This window comes from Sycon ciliatum, chromosome 3, assembly GCF_964019385.1.
Source record: "Sycon ciliatum chromosome 3, ocSycCili1.1, whole genome shotgun sequence".
NCBI classification, from domain to species: Eukaryota; Metazoa; Porifera; class Calcarea; order Leucosolenida; family Sycettidae; genus Sycon; species Sycon ciliatum.
This window is the reverse complement of record NC_088645.1, coordinates 46,520,406-46,533,803: the sequence shown is the minus strand read 5'-3', so window position 1 is coordinate 46,533,803 and position 13,398 is coordinate 46,520,406. Positions and strand designations below refer to the sequence as shown.

Genomic DNA, 13,398 nt, shown 5'->3' with positions numbered 1-13,398 from the left:
TGCCCAGAATGATGGGGAAATCCCTCATTCAAATCTGCGCATGCTGCTATTGCGCGACATTCGCCGCGATTCGATTTTCATTCTTTGTAACTCTGGAACCACACATCGGTGCGCTTCCACGATTGTTTCAAAGGACAGCTGGGAATATTCTTTTCGACCTACATGTACAAATTTTATTTCTTGGAAATATAACAGGACTCACTGAGGTACGATCAATTGAAATGTTGTACACAAAGGGGATTATTATTTTATTTATGGTATCATGAGGTGTAGATTATTAAATCTAAAACTAATACAAGAAGAGAATTGGTGAGCACACATGCTCATTCCCTGGGCACTGCAAATTCACAACTCATTTCATTTCACATAATCATTTTCAACGTTTCGGCAAATTGCCATCATCAGGATACAATATGAAGTGGAAGTCTGCCAAGGAGCAGTTATAAACACTAATTTGGTGTTCTTAGGTGTTGATAATATTTCTATGACTACATATGTTACCTCAGTGCTAGAAATATGACATGTCTAAAACTAGTGAAAGATCACAAGTTTTCACTGACTCATATGCTGGGTGTTGGTAATAAGTTAGCACAGCGCAGATGTCACCAGATAATTTGAGAAATGTCTGAACAGGTTTCTCGCAAGCAATTCACGAATGTGACCATGTCAGTGGTTTCCAGTAAATACTGTCACCTAGATAGACAGTGTGGTGTGATTGTTTTAGAGTAATGACCATCCAGCACTGGTGTTGATCTCTGGGCCTTCGTTTCTGATCTCCACTGCCTCTCGCAATTTGCGGCTTGCCCTGTCACTGGCTCTTGCAACCACAGACACTGCCGAGAAGATGCTGTCCCCGACACCTAGGTTGATCCCTGCATGCTTAGCTCGCATGTGGTCACCCCATGGCTTATCTACAGTGCGCCTACGAGCTTCACCGTTGTGTTCCTCCAGTCTTGTCTCCAGTGTGCGACCCGTCTCTCCGATGTATTTTTCCCTGCACAACTTGCATTGCAGCCGGTATATCACATTCTTCTTCAAACATATTTTCACTCCACCCGACTTACAAGTCAGACACGGCCCCAATGGGCGTCCTCTTCTCTTTGTCTTTCTGATGTTGGGCTCCTTAATGCAGCTGGGCGGAATTTGTGCTGAGTGACAGAGCTGACGTTTGAGGCTACCCGCATGCTCGTAAACCACCCGGACTGGTAACTTGTGCTTCCGGATAGCTTTGCTGACGCTGTGATGCACCCTGTCCGACTTATACGGCAGCTTAAGAAACGCACAACACGGATTACCTCGGCGGCGACGCTTGGGTTTCCTTGCTGCTTCTCGGGCATTGATGATGAGGCTCTCTGGATAGTGGTTTAGTTGAAGTTGGTCTTGAATTTTCTGTTCACTTTCTTTACACATGGTGTCATTGGAAGACAGACGTTGTGCTCTTAAGAATTGAGACCTGGCAACGGCAAGTTTGATGTGATGAGGTACAGCAGATGCGTAGTCTATCAGCAATCCACTATTGCATGGCTTTTGGAAGAGCCTGTACGTCATCTGGCCCGACTGTTGTATGGCAATCGTCACGTCCATGTAATCAATCCAGCCTTTGCTACTGCTGAGCTCGTAGGTGAACTTGAGTCGGTCGTGTCCTGCATTGAAGTGCTGTATTAGCTCCAAGAGGCGTTCCTCACCGTGGGTCCAGAGAATGATCACATCATCAATGTACCGTTTGTACAGCACAGGCAGAACCAGTGAATCAGCAAGAAGGCACGTTTCCAGAGAGTGCATGAACAATATTGCGAATGGTGGTGCTAGATTATTGCCCATTGCAACTCCCTCTAGCTGGTGGTAAATTTGTCGCCCGAATCTGAAGAAATTGTTACTGAGAACAAATTGAAGCAAGTCCTTGACTTCGCACACGTCAAGGCCGAACATGTTGATTCTTTTGAAATTCTGTTCCAATATTCCTCCCACTGCGTTGACTCCCTCTTCAATTGGAATGCTCGGGTACAGGCCCACGACATCCAAAGTAGTGCTGGGGCCAAGTCCGAAAAAGTCGCTTTATTGAGGAGTTGCATTTGACACCTCGCCCAGGAAAGATTTGACTTCAAATTCGGAGAGGCGGACCAACTATAGGAATTTTGGAGAAAACTAGAAGTTCCCAATGTTGTCCGTTTGGAAGTTATGAGCTATTTCCAAATTGCTTAGGTTACTATGGTAACTTGTGTGCAATTAGCCGTTCCTGAGGCAAAGCCGATACAATTTTGGAGAAAAAGTTACCTTGTTGGAAGGCGAGCTCTTTCCAAGACTGTTATTGAAAACCAGAAGTTTATAGGACTGTCGGCTTCCTTGTCACAGGAATTTCTCGAATTTCTACGGTCACCGCGGTAACGTGTATGCAATTAGCCACTTCTAAGCCAACATCAGTGCATTTTCTCCCCTGTAGGCAGGTGGAAAGCAGAGAATAGTTATAATAATGTGGCTTAGAGGTCTATTGGGCTGTTGCAAGCCTGGTTTGTAGAGACTGGACCCCTCTCTCCTGGTTTAGTGCCGGGATCCACACAAAAGGATCAAGAGGATTTAGGCAGGACTGACATCCAAGAACGAGCAAGGAAACACAACTGATAGCACAAACAAAAACAAGAAAACTCAAACAATTCCCTACCATATATATTAGAACTGGGGCTAGCCGCCATTATAGTTCAAATGGTCGCAAGACCAGGGCTATGCCAACCGTGGAGGTTGTAGTAAGGTCATAAGGAGCACTGTTTTCGAACACAGTCTCAGTGCATCCTCCGCCTACAAGTAGCTTGTAACATGCTGGCAACCAAACTACATTGTCTGTTTTGTCATGTACATGTACATGACTACACGTATTTTTTCACATCCAAAGAATAATCTTGCCCGTAAAAGAGGCCAGTACTGTAAGGTGTACATTGTACAATGTACAATGTACTGAACTGAAGTACATGTCCAGGACACTGTTGTGGTATTCATTATTGTTATTGTTGTTGTTACTGGTGTGCCATTTAAATTACATGATACATGTACTTCATTCACATGTATAGTCGTTCAACCAAACACACCAAGTTCCCTTCTCATATCACACGGAGATGCCAGGACTGGGAGAGATCGGAGTATGCAAACTGCTCCATGGCAGGGCAGAAACCTCACTATTGTCACTAAGAACTCCTCAACCTGCCGATCAACGATTTTCTCCAATACGTTGATAATTGGCAAGAGATATGGCGTGTAGGAGTAACTGTCTCCACATTTACATGATTGTATACAGGTGAAACCATCCAGGGTGTTCGATGTACATAGAATAATCTGTGGCATCAGGCACTGTACTGTATTTGCATCACTTGTAGCCGAGTTGGATGGTGAACAACTGCTGCACATGTACATGTATCTGTGAGTGCTGGAAATGATGCCACATGTACCGGTACAGGTACTAGCAAGAGTTATAACCCCCCGATTATACACTCTTGGTACTAGGTGTAGAATTCATAATGGCTCGGCTAGATAGCAGGAGAGGTCACTGCCCCATGGGCCATGGGGTCAGTCCGGGACTGTTTTGAAACTGTTGCTTGATCAGAGGGATGTGACCAGACCTTCCTGTGTAAATGCTTGCTGTGAGTTGCTGAAGGATGACACATGAGCACGGAATATGTGGCGGAGTTTGTTGCATGTTGCGGTTAGGGCAGTTGTTTGTCTATTAGCCATCTCGTTGATCAAAATTGTCCTTCCAGGTCTTGGCGTAGGCCCCCACCCCCGCCCCGGTCTACATGTACATGTACATGACTGTATTTCATGGGCAATGTGCTTCCTAAACATGTACAGTGTACATGTCGATTGGACAGCCTGCATGACATTGTTCCATAAAAAGAAAATGTGAATTGAGTGGAAAGTACTAGTACTAGTGGATCATGGTGACCAATCCTGTCAACATAGCACACCGCTGTCTGGGTACTACATGTACATGTACATTGTATTATGTGAAGGAAGGGAGGAAACAAGTGCCAGGTCAATGCAATCCCGGTAGTGTTAGAGGGGAGAGGAGCCCAGTCTCTACAAACCAGGCATGAACAAGCCCAATAGACCTCTGAGCCACAATATTATAACTATTCTCTGCTTTCCACCTGCCTACAGGGGAGAAAATGCACTGATTTTGGCTTAGAAGTGGCTAATTGCATACACGTTACCACGGTAACCGTAGAAATTCGAGAAATTCCTGTGACAAGGAAGCCGACAGTCCTATAAACTTCTAGTTTTCAATAATAGTCTTGGAAAGAGCTCGCCTTCCAACAAGGTAACTTTTTTCTCCAAAGTTGTACCGGCTTTGCCTCAGGAACGGCTAATTGCACACAAGTTACCATAGTAACCTAAGCAATTTGGAAATAGCTCATAACTTCCAAACGGACAACATTGGGAACTTCTAATTTTCTCCAAAATTCCTATAGTTGGTCCGCCTCTCCGAATTTGAAGCCAAATCTTTCCTGGACGAGGTGTCAAATGACACTGTCAGATTCCTGGACCTGGCTCCAGGACTAAAGTGGCAAGAATTGTCCCCTCTGGAGCTTTGAGATCTGGGAATAAAGCGCAGATGTCATCAAGGGCTTCATTCGTATTAGTGAGGTGTGCTGGGACGAAGTCAAGCAACTGGTGTAGAATGCGTTCTAGTACGATTGATATGCCCGTGACAGGACTATCACATGCTGACACGACGGGTCGTAGGGGTAGGTTCTGTTTATGATCCTTTGGGAGACCATAGAACTCGGGGAATCTTGTATCATTGGGGAGAATCGACTTCAGCAGCTTTGAATCCATGTTCTTGCATTTGTCCCCAAGGACAGCTTTCACCCGTGTCTCGAACTCAGTTATTGTTAGGTCAACCTTTTCGTACATAGCGCTATCTGATAGCAATGTGTCTGCCTTCTCCAGGTAGAGCGTTTGTTTCATTGCGACTTACTTTTTACTTTTGTCTGACGGTTTGATGACTGTACTTGTGTCCTTGCGGACGTCTAATATGACCAAGGAGGAACGAGAGGAGCTGGCCAGACTCCGCAAGGACACAAGTACAGTCATCAAACCGTCAGACAAAAACAAAAAGTTAGTCGCAATGAAACAAACGCTCTACCTGGAGAAGGCAGACACATTGCTATCAGATAGCGCTATGTACGAAAGGGTTGACCTAACAATAACTGAGTTCGAGACACGGGTGAAAGCTGTCCTTGGGGACAAATGCAAGAACATGGATTCAAAGCTGCTGAAGTCGATTCTCCCCAATGATACAAGATTCCCCGAGTTCTATGGTCTCCCAAAGGATCATAAACAGAACCTACCCCTACGACCCGTCGTGTCAGCATGTGATAGTCCTGTCACGGGCATATCAATCGTACTAGAACGCATTCTACACCAGTTGCTTGACTTCGTCCCAGCACACCTCACTAATACGAATGAAGCCCTTGATGACATCTGCGCTTTATTCCCAGATCTCAAAGCTCCAGAGGGGACAATTCTTGCCACTTTGGATGTCGTGGGCCTGTACCCGAGCATTCCAATTGAAGAGGGAGTCAACGCAGTGGGAGAAATATTGGAACAGAATTTCAAAAGAATCAACATGTTCGGCCTTGACGTGTGCGAAGTCAAGGACTTGCTTCAATTTGTTCTCAGTAACAATTTCTTCAGATTCGGGCGACAAATTTACCACCAGCTAGAGGGAGTTGCAATGGGCAATAATCTAGCACCACCATTCGCAATATTGTTCATGCACTCTCTGGAAACGCGCCTTCTTGCCGATTCACCGGTTCTGCCTGTGCTGTACAAACGGTACATTGATGATGTGATCATTCTCTGGACCCACGGTGAGGAACGCCTCTTGGAGCTAATACAGCACTTCAATGCAGGACACGACCGACTCAAGTTCACCTACGAGCTCAGCAGTAGCAAAGGCTGGATTGATTACAGGACGTGACGATTGCCATACAACAGTCGGGCCAGATGACGTACAGGCTCTTCCAAAAGCCATGCAATAGTGGATTGCTGATAGACTACGCATCTGCTGTACCTCATCACATCAAACTTGCCGTTGCCAAGTCTCAATTCTTAAGAGCACAACGTCTGTCTTCCAATGACACCATGTGTAAAGAAAGTGAACAGAAATTTCAAGACCAACTTCAACTCAACCACTATCCAGAGAGCCTCATCATCAATGCCCGAGAAGCAGCAAGGAAACCCAAGCGTCGCCGCCGAGGTAATCCGTGTTGTGCGTTTCTTAAGCTGCCGTATAAGTCGGACAGGGTGCATCACAGCGTCAGCAAAGCTATCCGGATGCACAAGTTACCAGTCCGGGTGGTTTACGAGCATGCGGGTAGCCTCAAACGTCAGCTCTGTCACTCAGCACAAAGTCCGCCCAGCTGCATTAAGGAGCCCAACATCAGAAAGACAAAGAGAAGAGGACGCCCATTGGGGCCGTGTCTGACTTGTAAGTCGGGTGGAGTGAAAATATGTTTGAAGATGAATGTGATATACCGGCTGCAATGCAAGTTGTGCAGGGAAAAATACATCGGAGAGACGGGTCGCACACTGGAGACAAGACTGGAGGAACACAACGGTGAAGCTCGTAGGCGCACTGTAGATAAGCCATGGGGTGACCATATGCGAGCTAAGCATGCAGGGATCAACCTAGGTGTCGGGGACAGCATCTTCTCGGCAGTGTCTGTGGTTGCAAGAGCCAGTGACAGGGCAAGCCGCAAATTGCGAGAGGCAGTGGAGATCAGAAACGAAGGCCCAGAGATCAACACCAGTGCTGGATGGTCATTACTCTAAAACAATCACACCACACTGTATATCTAGGTGACATTATTTACTGGAAACCACTGACATGGTCACATTCGTGAATTGCTTGCGAGAAACCTGTTCAGACATTTCTCAAGTTATCTGGTGACATCTGCGCTGTGCTAACTTATTACCAACACCCAGCATATGAGTCAGTGAAAACTTGTGATCTTTCACTAGTTTTAGACATGTCATATTTCTAGCACTGAGGTAACATATGTAGTCATAGAAATATTATCAACACCTAAGAACACCAAATTAGTGTATATAACTGCTCCTTGCCAGACTTCCACTTCATATTGTATCCTGATGATGGCAATTTGCCGAAACGTTGAAAATGATTATGTGAAATGAAATGAGTTGTGAATTTGCAGTGCCCAGGGAATGAGCATGTGTGCTCACCAATTCTCCTCGAGTTATGAAGCTGCAGGATGCCTCACCGCTACTTCGTTTACTAATACAAGAAACACTGATATTCTAAAGATCGCACTATTGGAGGCGTGATTACATGAGCAGCAAGCCGCGGCAATGTGCAATGTTTGTGAGTACTCGTAGATCTGCTGTACTCAAGCATTTGGTGTCCAACGCCCAGTGTTTCAAATTGTATGATGATTCCTGCTTCAGTGTGGTGTGCCATGCTAGTAGTTTTCGTCTACTCTCCGTATTAGAAGCCGTGTTTATTCGTACTCGTGATCCAGATTTATGCAAGCAGAAAGAATTCGTTACAGCACTCACACTTTAACATACCAACACTCACATACCAACACCCACATACCAACACTCACATACCAACGCTCACATACCAACGCTCACATACATGTACCTTTCTCACATGCATTTCTCCAATCTACATTTACTTTCACACTGCTCGCTGCTCAGGTAATCACGCCTCCAATAGTGCTTGCTTTAGAATATCAGTGCTTCTTGTGTTAGTTTTAGATCTAACAAAGAAAACTGTGACATTTGGACTACTTTAGGAAAAATAGCTGTTGACCCAATAATAAATGTAGAAAGGAAAAGGACATATGGATACGAGTTACGAGTAACTCTCCAGCACTGTAACCAGATACTATTATACAGTCAAAAAGTGCAACAACTAGGCACAATTGGCAGGCTGTCGGTTTGCGCTACGGAGATGTGTTGAAGCTAGGCGTCAGGACGTCGAATGTCTCAGTACTTTTTCAGCTTTGTGCCTAGTTGTTGCACTTTCTGACTGTAGAGTATCTGGTTACAGTGATGGAGAGTTACTCTTAACTCGTATCCATATGTCCTCTTCCTTAAAACTTATTGACGTTTATATTTGCTATTTAAATCGGGTGGTGAGCCAATTAAATTATTGTGATAAGATCTGGTTACGTTGGTAGACAGTTAGTCATAACTCGTAACATTTTGTCCTTCTTCTTTCCACAATATTTGCTATTATTATTCATTCTCACTTTCTTTTGTGGGTGATACACATATGCAACGCGTATAATAGACCAATCCCGAAAAGATTGTCTGGGTTCGTGAAAGGGGGCACGCGTGCAAGCCAGAATGTGTGAAGTGCATCGTTTTGTATTCAGTTTGTGTGTGTGTCAGCTCATGGCGGACGAGAGAGAGACTTTTGCTCGCCGAGCTGAAGCGAAAGGATTTGATGGAGTCCTGCCAGCAGCTAGTCAAAGGACCTTCGGTACCTTAGGCAGACCCTGACGGAGTTTGGAGGCCAGCTAGCTCTCGTTGAGGAGAGAAACATTCGCGTGGCGATCGACTCTCCGTAAAAAATGCAAGCTACATACTGCAACAGCTACGATTTCAGCTAACTTCTCGATCTGCTGCTTCACATAGTTCAACTATTTACAAGTCCTGACTGTTGTAGTCTGAAGCTGGAGTCTCATCGCCCACCTACAGGTAGCTTTTGGAGCTGATGGATTTCCCGACTTGGACTCCTTCCGCAAACTCTCGCAACATTACTACAGTGTATGCTGTGTTTCCGCACGCTCGTGTCGACATGTCATCTATACTGTACATGTACCGGGTCGCGGAGGAGCTGGACGACCTCCGCTGACTCCAGGTTTCCGAAATACTGCCGTCGTCTTCGTTGATGTCGCTGGTGACATTCTCCCCTTGGAGGACGTGCGCATAGTTGTCGTCCCGGGGGTAAAGACTATGTTGTCTTTCGAAATAGTTCTTCATCACGCGCGAATGATGTTTCTCATCATGAACTCGTTCCGACGGTGTGACACGGCGATGACCTTTGGTGGGGCACTGGCTTAGCGAAAACGATATCTTCTTGTGCAATAATAACATTGATCGGCTGCAGATGAGTACAGTCACTTCGTGGTTGATCCTATAGGAGGGCAGCGGCCAGGAAAGAGGCAGGACTCATCGAAAACGAAGCGCTCGCAACAAACAATAGCACTCGAAATATCTCGTAAGATTTAGGGCCTATCGCTTTGAGCCACAGCGCTCACAGCCTTGCCTACTTCATCAAAGTGAGCTCTACGTGTTCGTTGACCTCTTCACACTAACCAGAAGAGCGAACTCCAACAGCAGCAACAGAACTTCAACTCCAACAGCAGACCATTACCAGTGCGAGAGAGAAAACTACAAAGGGCTTTGCTTTCTGTCGCATCGTCTCTTTTGCATGCGACTAACGAGAAAACCGTGTACTTACCCTCGCATTCACACGCGAACTATCAAACACGTCCTGTGCCGCATGCTGATCAGGTAGTGCCATGTATGTGTTGTACAGTGTACTCTCAGGTGACATGCCCCCTTTCGAATCCAGACAATCTTTTCGGGATTGGTCTATTCTCATACACTTGTTTTGTGCACACCTTTATGAAAAGTATCACACTTTGATATTTTAGTGCTGTGACTGTACCTTGCTACTCTAACTTGATTGCTGTATAATTTCCTTTGTTCTTATTTTGTTTTTTAATACAACGGTGATTCCTGAAGAGTGTGCGAAAACATGTTCGAATCATCTTTTTTCCCTCGCTTTTTCTCCTTACCTTTTAGACCATTTTTCGCACCGTCTCCAGAACTTGGGAGAATGAAGTTGAACACACCACTGCAGCTGTACCTATGGTTGATAAATATGGTGGTAAAGACACTCCTGGCAATATGGCGGTAAACACACGCCTGCCCACACACGCTCTCTAGGCTGCAAAGTTCTGGCACAGAGCTCTCCTTCTCACCACCACCACCGTCAGTTCGCGCCTGGCGCCTGGTCGATGCATGGCTGGCGGTATCCGGCATAGCAGGCTGGTACATCAAGTAGCGCATGGCACATAGATGATGACACAGCAACGACATAGCTCGATTGCGACGTACGTTTCGTCCCCGCTGGACTCATCAGGCAATCTTCTTCTACTGCAGTGGTGTCTTCAACTTCATTCTCCCGAGTCAAGCTCCGTATGAAGACATCCAAGAAGAAGATTGCCTGATGAGTCCAGCGGGGACGAAACGTACGTCGCAATCGAGCTATGTCGTTGCTGTGTCATCATCTATGTGCCATGCGCTACTTGATGTGCCAGCCTGCTATGCCGGATACCGCCAGCCATGCATCGACCAGGCGCCAGGCGTGAACTGATGGTGGCGGTGGTGAGAAGGAGAGCTCTGTGCCAGAACTTTGCAGCCTAGAGAGCGTGTGTGGGCAGGCGTGTGTTTACCGCCATATTGCCAGGTGTGTCTTTACCACCATATTTGTCTCCAGAACTTAACATTGTTTAATAAAGTAGTCCAAATATCACTTGAAAAAAAGTTCGTCCTTATTGCAATATTAAAAATGGTTGTCTCCACGTCGAATATTTAAAGGAGACTGTTTTAATTTTTCATCGAAAGTTCAGGAAAAGATAATAACCCATTCGTTTATTACGCTCCTGCGTGTAGCAGTTTAGCACTCTTGAGTGGGGTAGTGCCTTTGCTGTTTGCGTTCCTAACTTGTCAGTTTGAGCACTCTGACAAGTTACGTTCCGGCTTGGTTTAAATCTGGCTTTGGAAACTATTTTTTCATTGCTACCAGGTTCGCGCTCATTTCCGTTTGTGCTGCACTGATGGGTCCACAAAGGACGAAACAGTTCTGTCCGCAGATTGAGTATCATTCCATTCATATAGCCTTTTTATCAATTTTCGTTCGAAAGTACAAATAAGATATCACGAGGTTAGGGAGGGTTCCTCCCCAGAGATACAAGGAGTAACATTTTGAAACTTCACCTCCACGTAATCAATCACCACACATCTATGCAAGAACGGAATTCCTCTCTATGGTTTGGTGAATGTGGACCAAGAGCGCAGTGCGGAGAGGTGACGAATTTCAATTTATTTTCAAATGGCCGAGTTCGTCGCAACTTCTGAGTTATCTTCACCTTGCCGTTTAAGTAGAAGTAGTAGTAGTAGTATTTTACTTGGGTATACCCAACAGGCCTATGGCCTTCTGACAGGGTGCTCAAGGAGAAATTGTGAGCAGCTAGCGCGAAAAGCAGGCAAGGAACGCTGGGATCGTATGATCGCTGGTAGTTCACCAAGAGCGGTCAGCACCAAGAAATGAGAAACTGTAGAGGCCTGGCCGGGACATGAATAGGGGGAGAAAGAGACTACTGAATGTTTGGCCTCTGGTCTGGGAGGTAGTGTGGTAGCATCATTTCGGGGCGGGAAGATTTGTGAGGTGAGGGGACTGCCAAGGGACCTGATGCACCGAAAAGTAAAAATGAACAGCTTCAAATGTCGGCAAGAATCAAAACTGACTAAGTATGGTGCAACCTTCACATCCGCACACGTTATATTTATCTGTGGTTGCTTGAGTAATGCAAGCGGGACTCTAGTAAAGGCCCTGCAGTGAGAGTCGTCACAGACTGGAAAGAAAATCACATCCATGTCGAGCTAAGCAGGAGTGTTTGCGGGAGACCCAAGAACGCGACATAGGAGAACAAGCCACGGAATGTGAGTTTTACATATTGAAGATTTTTCCTGAGACTCTGCCAGGCAGAGTTTTCGCATCCACACGAGTGACAAAACTCTCCAGGATCAAGCCGTAGATCAGACCGACCATCAAGTAGTCAATGACCGAAAATCCCATTTGCTGCATCCATGTTTTCCTTGTGGCAGGCTACGAGTTACCAAATAACTGTATGGTGAACCACACTTCCCCCATCCGATATACATGTACGTGTAAGGGGAATGAAATTCGGAAAACTTGGCCTGTGCTGCTTTTTGGTTTTGTTGATGTCGTTTCTTTTCCTTTCAAGGAATCCTGATCCTGGCGTGCTTTGTGTGTGCAGACGCCGACAACATCAAGCTGGATTGAGTAGCACGGCCCCACCACCACTACCCGCATTTATTAGGAAGCAGAATGGACGTAACTCTGCTAACTTAGAAACATTGTTGAGTCACACTTACATTACAGCGTCACTTACCTTAAACTGAAGCACCATAGTGCTCGTCTCTACTGGTTGCAACACTGTTGAAAACCAGCACTGGTAAATGTTCTCAATTACAATGGTAAATTCAAATCCGGCCAACAAAACCCTATCGGAGACAACAGAAGGATAGGAACCATCGAGTTACCTTGAATCAATCACCATTCACCAAACAAAACTAACCAAATGTTTCCACATACCAGCTGTTGGTGAATATTCCAGGATCAATCGGGTGTAGCACACGGATCACGAAAAGGTTCGTTTGCCTTGCGAAAATGAGCGCTGCTTCCAGGAGCAAAGCCCTCAATGAAACAAATTAATTACTATTTGCTCGCTTTCTGCTTTGACTCTCTGCAGGTATATACAAAACACACGCACGAGGAGTGCCGTGATATCAGTCTATGGTACTCCGTAGCAGCTCGGTTGGCTGCTGCACGTAGATATCCTTTGCTGACCCACAAACACAAGCCTAGGAAATGAGCTACACGTACATGCACATGTACATGCACCCGAGACTAGATTGCTGATGTATACCAGGGCTATGGGTGACACGCAGTGGTCACATGCCAGTGCTACTGTACATGTATGATCGAAATGTCATGAGCTCAAACACACAAGTTTATCGATAACGTGACATGTCACAGGAATATTTCCTAACTATACATGGGAAAGGATAAGAAGCAATATGACGCCAATCAGAGAACATGGCAGGCTGCAACATAAGCAGTAGTCGAAAATAGCTCTTAGTCGGCTGAACTCAGCCTCACATGACTTTTACATTGCGCCTGCGGCAAACCCGTTTATCACTGCTTGTCATCAAGATGTCATTAGAAGAACAGCATGACATTGTGGAACATGCCAAACACATTCTTGCTAGTCGCTACATGTGCGTGCATGTGCGTGCATGTGCGTACATGTGCGTACTGTATAGGCGATGTACAAGAGCCCGAATGAGCCAGACTTAACCCAGTGAAGCCAAGTCTTACTAGGGCACTCAGATACCTGCAGGGTCGTGTCGAATGTATAGAGAGAGGGAGAGAGACATATGAGGCCCTAGCCTACATCAAACCGGTGCATTACCTTCGCACAACATAGTTTGGGACATAGCTTGAGCACATGTTCGCTTAGTCCACCTTCCCCTCTGCGCTCCGACCCCTATCTTGTA

The 13,398-nt window shown here is 45.8% G+C and overlaps 1 protein-coding gene across 1 annotated transcript in view; it reads right to left on the bottom strand.

The window, feature by feature from the left end:
• The window catches only part of LOC135813167 (slit homolog 2 protein-like), a 160,968-nt gene extending 148,445 nt beyond the window's left edge, over positions 1-12,523 (bottom strand). Inside the window, exons 1-2 of the mRNA XM_065326386.1 lie at positions 12,434-12,523; positions 12,231-12,342 (exon numbers count right to left, since the gene is read on the bottom strand). Of these exons, the coding sequence (XP_065182458.1) occupies positions 12,231-12,248 (18 nt within the window). The 5' untranslated portion in view covers positions 12,249-12,342; positions 12,434-12,523. The remainder of the gene's footprint in view (positions 1-12,230; positions 12,343-12,433) is intronic.
• Between the last annotated feature and the right edge of the window lie 875 nt (positions 12,524-13,398).